General features: G+C 53.1%; 1 protein-coding gene across 1 annotated transcript in view; it reads right to left on the reverse strand.

The window, feature by feature from the left end:
• The window catches only part of SSH1 (slingshot protein phosphatase 1), a 53,658-nt gene extending 48,007 nt beyond the window's left edge, over positions 1 to 5,651 (reverse strand). Inside the window, exon 1 of the mRNA XM_029049014.1 lies at positions 5,551 to 5,651. Within this exon, the coding sequence (XP_028904847.1) occupies positions 5,551 to 5,616 (66 nt within the window). The 5' untranslated portion in view covers positions 5,617 to 5,651. The remainder of the gene's footprint in view (positions 1 to 5,550) is intronic.
• Positions 5,652 to 10,481: the final 4,830 nt, after the last annotated feature.

The following is a 10,481-nucleotide window of genomic DNA, read 5'->3' on the forward strand; positions in this document are numbered from 1 at the left end:
AGCTCCAGAAGCTGGTCTCTGACAAAGACCTGACAACCAATTGTGTTCAACAGCAATTTCACTGCCCACAAATTGGGGTACTTGGGGATCGGGAGGCTTCAGGGGTCAGGGTTTTAAACCTGTCTCCACCACTTGCCTGCTGTGTGACCCAAGATGGGCAACCACCTCTGCATTAAACAGAAACTCCTCATCATTGGCTTTAAAGCACTTCAACACCTTGCCCCATTTTACCAACCCAGCCCACACACTTCGCTCCTCTAATGCTAACCTTCTCACTGTACCTCCATCTCATCTATTCGTTGCCGACCTCTCGCCCACACCCTGCTTCTGGCCTGGAATGCCCTCTCCTCCTATCTGACAATGAGTCTCTCTCCCAAAAAAAGCCTTATTGAAGGCACATCACCTCCAGAAAACCTTCTCACACTAAGCCCTCTTTCCCTTTTCCTCAATTCCCCCCCGTGTTGCCCTGACTTGCTCCCTTTCTTCATCCCCCCTCCCAGCCCCACAGCACTTAAGTCCGCATCTTTCATTTACATTAACAGCCGTCTCCAGCTCTAGACTACAAGCTCGTTGTGGGCAGGGTATGTGTCTGTTATATTGTGTACTCTCACAAATGCTCAGGACCACGCTGTGTACCCAATAAATGCTCAATAAATACAATTGACTGACAGGTCATTTAACTTCTCTGGGCCTATTTCTTCACCTGTAAAATGGAAATCAAATAACTATTCTCCCTCCCCCTTAGACCGCGAGCCCCATCCGGGTTGGCGACTGTATCCAAGTGGAATATCTTGTATCTATGCCAGTGTTTAGTACAGTGCTTGGCACGTAATAGTGGTTTTTCTTAAGCGCTCACTATTGTTAGGAAAAGCCAGTGATGAAGATGATGACTACAGATTAGGAACTCTCACCTAAATACCCTGAACAGAAGAAGAGGCAAATTGGGCTTCCTAAGTGGTCATGTAAAAAAATTAATTTGAGAGGTTAAAAAGGGGCTGACTTGAGTGAGATCAAACCCCTAACCACTAAGCTTAATCATCTGTCTACTGTGTCAGGAAAAAAAAAAAAAATCAAGTCAAAGGTGGAAGATGAGGAGGATAGTGGCCTAGTTAATAGAGCACGGGCCTGGAAGTCGGACGGACTTGGGTTCTAATCCTGGCTCCACCACTTGTCAGCTGGGTGAACTCAGGCAAGCCACTTCACTTTTCTGTGCCTCAGCTCCCTCATCTGTAAAACAGGGATTAAGACTGTGAGCTCCATGTGGGAGATGGACTGTGTCCAACCTAATTAGTTCGAACTCATTGTGGGGAGGGACTGTGCCTGTTTATTGTTGTATTGTACTCTCCCAAGCGCTTAGTACAGTGCCTGGAACACAGTAAGCACTTAAATACCATTAAAAAAAATAAAGGAAGCAAAGTGCTAGGAAAATGCAGGGATGGAGAAATAACAGAAGATTGGGATTAGAGTTGGGGTCGGGATTTGGGAACAATATAGGAAGGAGAGAAGAGGGAGAGACACCTGATGGAAGAAGGAATGAAGAGGGAGATGAAGCTGGTGGAATACAAAAAAAGTTGCACCCTAAGTATGATTCTCTAGAATCAATCAGTGGTATTTATTGAACACTTACTATATATGTAGAGCACTGTATTACGCTCTTGGGAGAGTACAATATAACAAAGTTGGTATAACCATTCCTTGTCTAAAAAGAGCTTACATTCAAGAAGGGGAGACAGACATTAATATAAATTATGGATACGTACATAAGTGCTGTGGGGCTGAAGGTGGGGTGAATAAAGCATATAAATCCAAGTACAAGGATGAAGCAGAAGGGAGTGGGAGAAGCAACATGATTTCATGGAGAGTACAGGCTTGAGAGTGGGAAGACCTGGGTTCTAATCCTGGCTCCAGCACTTGTCTGCTATGTGAGCTTGGGCAAGTCACATCACTTCTCTCTGCCTCAGTTACCTTGCCTTAAAAATGGGGATTAAGACTGTGAGTCCTGTGTGGGACGTGGATTGTGTCCAGCCTGATGACCATCTATCTACCCCAGTGTTTAGTACAGTGCCCGGCACAAAGTAAGTACTTAAATACCAAAAGGGGGGGGGGAAGAAAGAGGAAACGAGGGCTTAGTCGGGAAAGGGCTCTTGAAGGAGATGTGCTTCTACAAGACTTTGAAGGTGGGGAGAGTGGTGGTCTGTTAGAAATGAAGGGGGAGGAAATTCCAGGCCAGAGGCAGGTTTTGGGCGAGGGGGTCGGCGGCGAGATAGATGAGATCGAGGTGCGGTGAGTAGGTTGATGTTAGAGGAATGAAGTGAGCGAGCTGGGTTTCAGTAGGAAATTAGCGAGATCAGACAGGGGGCAAGGCGATTTAGTGTTTTAAAACCAATGGTAAGGCATTTCTGTTTGATGTGGAGGTGGATGATAGAACGACTGCTAATTAAAGCTACTGCCCGTCACGGTTGTTATTTGGAAAGAGAAGTCGTCTAAAATATGGTCTGGGTGCCTGAGATGGCATCCCACTGCAGAGGATAAGGCCTTTCCTTCCACTTCAGTGCTAAAGGCTTAGTACAGTGCTTTGCACACGGTAGGCACTCAATAAATACGACTGAATGGATGAAGTTCCTTCAAATGCCCATCTTCTGGGTCCGCCAGCTTGAACCGGTTTAGGCATTGGGTGGGCCCACACTGCCCACTTCTGACTCCGGTGTAACTTTAACCCACCTTCCGCCAGCTGGATCACTCTATGATGGTATTCTGCCTGTTAAATTCAGAAGGGGAATCCAAGGCGCCGTACATTTGTCCGACTCTGTGGACACTCAATAAAAAATAAGTATAATCATGTCCGACCGCTCGGGGACCAGCCTTTTAACCAGATGTATTCTGAGGAGAAAATGGTGACACGAATAAACTGCTCTAAAGCTCTTAGCCAGAGGTGAGGCAAGAACCACTGCGGTATATCCTTATTTGTAGAGTCACATGAAAATCTCTCCACCAGAAACGGTAGAGTGCAACCAAAATGAACTGGAGAGGGGTTTTTACGGCTCATTTTTCACTTCAAAACTCCTGGAGGGGAATGAATCATTAAAGACAGCAGGGAAACTAACGGCTCTTTATGGGCATACTGAACCCAGGTGGAAACACCCTATGAACACAGAGGATTACACAGGAACACAAATTTTAAGATTCCCACAAATACCATATGATAGTCTTGAACGGGCAGGCACAGAACAAATCTGCAAACGTGTTCAGCGTGTCTGTGAGATCTTTCATTCTCACATTTTCCCTGAATCTTTCTAATTGCCATGTTCAGAGTGTGTACGCGTGACCTTTCATTCTTACATTTTCCCTGAATCTTTCAAACTGCCATGTTTAAAGACTGTGTGTGAGATCGTTCATTCTTACATTTTCCCTGAATCTTTCAAATTGCCACCTTCAGAGAAAGAGAAGGTGAAACAGTGTGTGTGTCTGACAGAGAGAGAGATCTTTCAGTCTAACGTTTTCCCTGAAATCTTTCAAATGGCCATCCGGAGAACAAGCCCACTTTTCCCGTAATGCTGTGCACTAAGGGATGATGTAGAGCCAATTTCCTGGCCCCCTTGAGATGCATTTCCTTCCAGCCCCTTCCCCCACAAACATCGGCTTCTGTGGTCTCGCACAGGAGCGCTTCCACCCCAAATCTCTCACCCTTTAGCACCCATGGGGGAGTCTGGAGAGGGATGAGGAAGGTGACTCTTTGTGGGGGAACACAGGATTGCCCAACCACCACCGGCTCTCTCTCTCAGCCCCTGCCCAAAAGGGGTCCTTGTTTTTTTTTTTTTAATGGTACTTGTTCAGTGCTGGCTATGTGCCCAGCACTAAACGCTGGGCAAGAGACAAGCTAATCAGGTTGGACACAGTCCACGTTCCACAGGGGGTTCATGGTCTTCATCCCTATTTGACGGATGAAGTCACTGAGGCCCAGAGAAGTGACGATGTCACACGGCAGAGAAGTGGCAGAGCTGGGACTAGAATCCAGGTCCTTCTGACTCCCAGGCCTGGGCTCTATCCATTAGACATGGGTTTGTGCTGACCGGGGTTTCTGCAGTCCGGGTCCGGCCCAGGATCAAGCAGACAGGGGTCAGCCCTGGGTCTGTGCTGCCAGGGGTTGGGGGATTCCTGCAGCCCAGGGAAGGCGCAGACAGGATTCCTTGTGGGCTGGGATTGGCCCGGGGTCCCTACATCCTGAGGTCAACGCGGGGGCCGTGCGGACCAGATCCCTGCGGCTTGGGTCAGCCCAAGGTCTGTACAGACCCAAGTCCTGGCAGGCTGGGGTCAGCCTGGGGGTCTCTACAGACCGGATCCCTGCAGCAAAGGGTCAGTGTTGCCCTGGGGTCGGTGCAGACCTGAGTCTCTGCAGGCTGGGGTCAGGCCGTGGTCAGTGCTGCAGGCTGGGTCCGACCGGGGAACGAACGGACCAGGTCTCTGCAGGCTGGGTCAGCCTGGGTCCGGCCTGGGGAACCAGCAGCCTGGGGTCAATACAGCCCCGGGGTTAGTGCTGCAGGCCGGGGCCGGAGCAGACTGAGGTCAGTGGTGCCCGGGGGTCCGTTACAGTCTTGGGGGTCAGGGCTGCAGACCGGGTCTCTGCAGAATGGGGTCAGGCCGGGGTCAGCGTCAACCCCGGGGTCCGTGCAGATCGGGTCTAGCCCGGACAATGAGCGGCCCGAGGTCCCTGCAACCCTGCAGGCTGGGGTCAAGCCAGGGTGGGTGCTGCAGGCCGGATCCGGGCCGGGCAATGAGCAGCCTGGGGTCAGTCCTGCCCGGGTAAGGAGCAGACCTGGTCCCTGCAGGCTGGGGTCAGGCCGGGGTGAAGCAGGGTGGGTGCAGCAGCGGGTAGTGAGCAGCTTGGGGTCAGTGCTGCCTCGGGGGTCCGTGCAGAGGGTCCCCGCAGGCTGGGTCAGGCCGGGGTCAGTCCTGGCCGGGCAAGGAGCAGACCGGATCCCTGCAGTCCTGCAGGCTGGAGTCAGGCCGGGGTCAGGCCAGGGTGGGTGCTGCAGGCCGGGGCCGGGCAATGAGCAGCCTAAGGTCACTGTTGCACCGGGGGTTGGTACTGAGCGGGTCCTTGCAGGCCGGGGGTGGGTGCAGCGGGTCAGGGGCTGGGCTGCAGGCCGGGGGTCGGTGCAGAGCGCGTCTCTGCAGGCCGGGGGTGGGTGCGGTGGGCCAAGGGTCGGTGCAGAGCAGGTCCCTGCAGGCCGGGGGGGTCAGTGCTGTCCCAGGGGTCGAGGCAGAGCGGCTCCCTGCAGGCCGGGATCAGGCCGGGGTGGGTGCAGCGGGCCTGGGGTGGGTGCAGAGCGGGTCCCTGCAGGCCGGGAGGCGAGTGCTGCCCCGGGGGTGGGTGCAGAGCGGGTCTCTGCAGGCCGGGGTGGGTGCAGCGGGCCTGGGGTGGGTGCAGGGGGGGATCTCTGCAGACCGGGGGTGGGTGCAGCGAGCCGGGGGCTGAGCAGAGGGGGTCCCTGCAGGCCGGGGGTGGGTGCAGAGCAGGTCCCCGCAGGCGGGGGGAGGGCTGGGGCTTACCTCGCCGGTGCTGGCCGAAGAGGCGGCGCTGGGGGTGGGGGAGCGCTGCAGGGTCACCAGGGCCATGGCGGCGGGGGGGCGAGGGTCAGAGGTCAGAGGTCGGGGGGGGGGTCAACCCGGCGGCGGGGCCGGCGCCGCGTCTCCCTCAGCCCGCCAGGCCGGGGGCGGGGCCTCCGCGGGAGGGGGGCGGGGCCACGCGGCGCGCACGCGCGGGGGCCAGGGGGCGGGGCCCCGGGAGGAGTTACGTCACGAAGGGGCGGGGCCGAGGCGCGCGGGCACGAGGCGGGCCGCTCTGCGCAGCCGCAGTCGGGGGCGCCCGCTGAGGCGAGGCCGCGTTGTCGCCCCCACCGTGCGCCAAGCGCTGCGCTAAGCGCTGAGGGGGGGAAAAGGGGGGAGCCAAGCCAAGGAAGCAGCGGGGCTCAGTGGACAGAGCCCGGGCTGGGGAGGCAGAGGTCGTGGGTTCGAATCCCGCCTCTGCCACTTGGCATGCTGCGGAGAAGTCACTTCACTTCTCTGGGCCTCAGTGACCTCATCTGGAAAATGGGGATGAAGACTGGGAGCCTCACAGGGGACCACCTGAGGACTCTGTAGCCACCCCAGCGCTTAGCCCAGTGCTCTGCACCTAGGAAGCGCTTAATAAATACCCACATTATTATAATAATCACCGTGGCATTTGGGAAGGCCCTTCCTGGGGGCCCGAGCACTGGGCTAAGCGCTGGGGGAGGTGCGAGGTCATCAGGTGCCCCCCTCCCCCCCCCCGGGGCTCCCAGGCTTCATCCCCATTTGACAGAGGGGGCGACTGAGGCCCCCGAGGAGGGAAGTGGATTGCCCAAGGTCACCCAGCAGACAGGAGGAGGCGGGGAGAAGCGGCGGGGCTCAGTGGAAAGAGCCCGGGCTGGGGAGGCAGAGGTCGTGGGTTCGAATCCCGCCTCTGCCACTTGGCATGCTGCGGAGAAGTCACTTCACTTCCCTGGGCCTCGGTGACCTCATCTAGAAAATGGGGATGAAGACTGTGCACACCATGGGACAACCTGATGACTCTGTATCCACCCCAGCGCTTAGAACAGTGCTCTGCACATAGTAGGCGCTGAACAAATACCAACATTATTATTATTATTATTGGAAGCCACGATCTGCGGCCCAGTCAAGGTGGCCCCAGCCCCTTGGCCTGCGTGGGGCTCCCAGTCTCCGGCCCCATTTGACGGAGGAGGAGACTGAGGCCCAGAAGGGAGACGTGACTTGCCCAGGGTCACACGGCCGGCCAGTGGCGGGGCCGGGATTAGAACGCAGGTCCTCCCGCCGGTTGTCCTCTCCCAAGCAGTACGGCCTCGGGGGCCGGGCCCGGGGGTCAGAAGGAAGTGGGTTCTAATTCTGCCCCTTCCACTTATTGGTTGGGTGGCCTGGGACAAGTCACTTCTCTGGGCCTCAGTTACCTCATCTGGAAAATGGGGATGAAGACTGTGAGCCCCAAGTGGGACCAGCTGATGACCTCGTGTCTACCGCAGCGCTTAGAACAGTGCTTGGCACATAGTAAGAGCTTAACAAATACCAACATTATTATTACAAACACCACCGATTGACGGATGACGCAGGTAGGTGGGAAAAGAGCCAAAGCCGGGACCCCGTGGGCCAGTGTTGGACCCCTATAACCCTGGAAGCTCGTTGAGGGCAGGGAATATGTCTGTTATATTGTTGTATTGTCCTCTCCCAAGCGCTTAGTACAGTGCTCTGCACACAGTAAGCACTCAGTACGATTGAATGAATGAATGAACCAGAATAGAGAAAGCTCACCTCCTCCAGGAGGCCTTCCCAGGCTAAGCTCCCCTTTTCCTCTGCTCCTCCTCCCCTCCCCATCGCCCCAACTCCTTCCCTCTTCTTGACCCCCTTCCCCACCCCACAGCACAAATATATGTATTATTCTATTTATTTTATTAATGCTATGTGTACATCTATAATTCTATTTATATTGACGCTATTGATGCCCACCTACTTGTTGAGCTTTGTTTTCTGTCTCCCCCTTCTAGACTGGGAGGTCATTGTTAGGTAGGGATTGTCTCTCTTTGTGGCCGAATTGTTCTTTCCAAGCACTCAGTACAGTGCTCTGCACACAGTAAGCGCTTAATAAATACGATCGAATGAATGAAAGGGGAGACAGTCACTAAAATAAAATTACAGATAGGGGAAAGAGAAAGGATAAGTCCTCCAACTAGTAATGGTATTTGTTAGAGAAGCAGCGTGGCTCAGTGGAAAGAGCACGGGCTTGGGAGTCAGGGGTCATGGGTTCGAATCCTGGCTCCACCACTTGTCAGCTGTGTGACTGTGGGCAAGTGACTTCACTTCTCTGGGCCTCAATTACCTCATCTGGAAAATGGGGATTAAGACTGTGAGCCTCACGTGAGACAACCTGATTACCCGGTATCTCCCCCAGTGCTTAGAACAGTGTCTGCACATAGGAAGAGCTTAACAAATACCAACATTATTATTAAACACTATGTGCCAAGCACTGGGGGTTGATACAATATGATCAGATCAGACACAGTCCCTGCCCCATATGGGCCTCACTGATTCCTCATCTAGACTATAAACTCTTGAGGGCAGGGCATGTGTCTATCTACTCTGTTATATTGTACTCCGCCAAGCGCTTAGTACAGTGCTCTGCCCATGGTAAATATAACCGATTGATTAAGGGTGAGAGAATAATCATTTAATTTATATTTTACAGATGAGAAAACTGAGGCACAGAGAAGAGAACTTGCCCAAAGTCAAGCACAGCAGGTAGTACGATTATTTTATTACGTATAGTTGAATTAATAGTTATTATCTACTATTATAATAATCAGTAACAATGATAATGCCAATTTTTCTTTCTGCTGCAATTGTAGTCTGATTCTTCTTTTTTTTTTTTGACACTTTATTAAAGGAGGCTTCATGGTCTCAGGGAGTCTAGGGACACGGGTTCTAACTTTAGCACTACCACTGGCCTGTGATGTGAGCTTGGGCAGATCACAACCTCTCTAGGGCTCAGTTTCCTCATCCGTAAAATGGGGGAGAAGACGCCTGTTCTCCTTATCTTGGGGGGCTCGTGGGAGGAAAGGCACCTGGCTTAATTCACAGGAGTCACTTCCACTAAAATACCATTCAAAAATAAAGGACTGTATTCTCACTGTGGGCAGGAAACGTGTCTACCGATTCCGTTGTCCTCTCCCAAGTGCTTAGTCCAGCGTTCCACTCACAGTAAGCACTCGTTAAATACTATCGCTTGCTTGCTTGATTATGATTTTCTGGTGTTTGTTGGTTCAGCGTTCTTTACAAAGTAGCTAATCCTCATTTGGGCAGACCGGGAAAGTTTCTTGCACGTGTGTCTCCCGCTAAGAGAGCTCCATTTTCTCAGAGCATTAGTTCTCAGCCAACAATCATCTCAGGACACTCAAACACCCAATTTTCCACAATCCCCAAATTATTCCCCCCTACAAGATCCCAACTACTAGATGGTGGCGGTTTTTTTTCCAAACTGGCAATGTTAAAGAATTAGCTTCTGTACCCTCCCATTCAGATAAATGAAATAATCCTGTCAAACTAAGCTCATCTCTCTAGACTGTAAGCTCGTCTCCATCTCTGTTGCAGTGAACTCTCCCAAGTTCTTAGTACAGTGTTCTGCACACAGTAAGCGCTCAATAAATACCATCAATTGATTGAAAGAGGGTCTTGAAGAAGCTGTATAGTGGGGGTAGTAACTACCCTGGTTCCAATCGATCCCTCTAACCCATATAAAGTTGGGTTCTCTTTTCTCCTGCTTAGGGAACGCCAGGTGAAGTGATTGTGTGGTCTAGTGGAAAGAGCTCATGCTTGGGAGTCAGAGGACCCGAGTTCTAATCCCGGATCCGCACCTTCCCTGCTGCGTGACCTTGGACAAGTAACTTAATCTATAAATGGTAATTATTGAGCGCGTACTGGGTTTAGAGCACTCTACTAAGCACTTGGGAGAGTACGATACAATGGAGTTGGTAGTCACGCTCCCTGTCCCCAAAGAGCTTCCAGCCGAAGTTTCTGTTCCTCGGTTTTCTCATCTGTAAAATGGGGATTCGGTGCTCACTCTCCCACTCCCTTAGCCTGTGCACGCCGTGTGTGGGATGGGGACTGTGTCTGACCTGATTATCCAGCGATCAATCGTATTCACTGAATGCTTACTTTGTGTGGAGCACCGGACTGAGAGCTTGGCACTGTACTAAGCGGTTATCTTGTATCTATTCCAGTGCCTGGTACGTAGTGAGTGCTTAACAAATACCGCAATCATTATTAAAATTAGGACGGGGTCCGGAAGTGCTGTCTAGCAGCCCAAGAGCAGGGAACCTGAGAGTCCTTTGGTGTCTAAGAGTCAGCCGCCGGGGCCTCAGAGGAGACCGCCCCACTCCGCCGTCTCCGTTACCGAGAGAGGGCCCGGAGACCCTTGGAGGAAGACGGTGATGCCGTCGTGACTTGGAGTGATTCCAGCGGATTCTTCTCCGCGGTTGGCGGGAGAGCAGGGAGAGGGTTGGAGGAAGGTTGTTGACACCGGACCGGGGGCTAAACTCCATCTCAGTATTTGGCAAGACGGGGTGAGAATTCTTTCCCCAGCGCGGGGTCAGCAGACCGGAGGGTCCTTGAACCCGAAGGAGGACCTCTGGTCGAGGGGTTGGGGGGCGGTGGCTCACTCCAGACCTAGAGTGGTCAGTTGCATGGTGAGGGAGAGTTTGGCATCATCAGATTTCGGCCTTGGGCCCGGGGGTGGGCTTCGGTCGGCTGTGGGGGTCTTGACCTTAAAAATAATGACAGCGATGGCATTCGTTCAGCCCCTTGATTCTATGTATTGCTATTGTTCTTGTCTGTCCGTCTCCCCCGATTAGACTGTAAGCCCGTCAAAGGGCAGGGACTGTCTCTACCTGTTACCGATT

This window comes from Ornithorhynchus anatinus, chromosome 21 (assembly GCF_004115215.2).
Source record: "Ornithorhynchus anatinus isolate Pmale09 chromosome 21, mOrnAna1.pri.v4, whole genome shotgun sequence".
Taxonomy (NCBI): Eukaryota; Metazoa; Chordata; class Mammalia; order Monotremata; family Ornithorhynchidae; genus Ornithorhynchus; species Ornithorhynchus anatinus.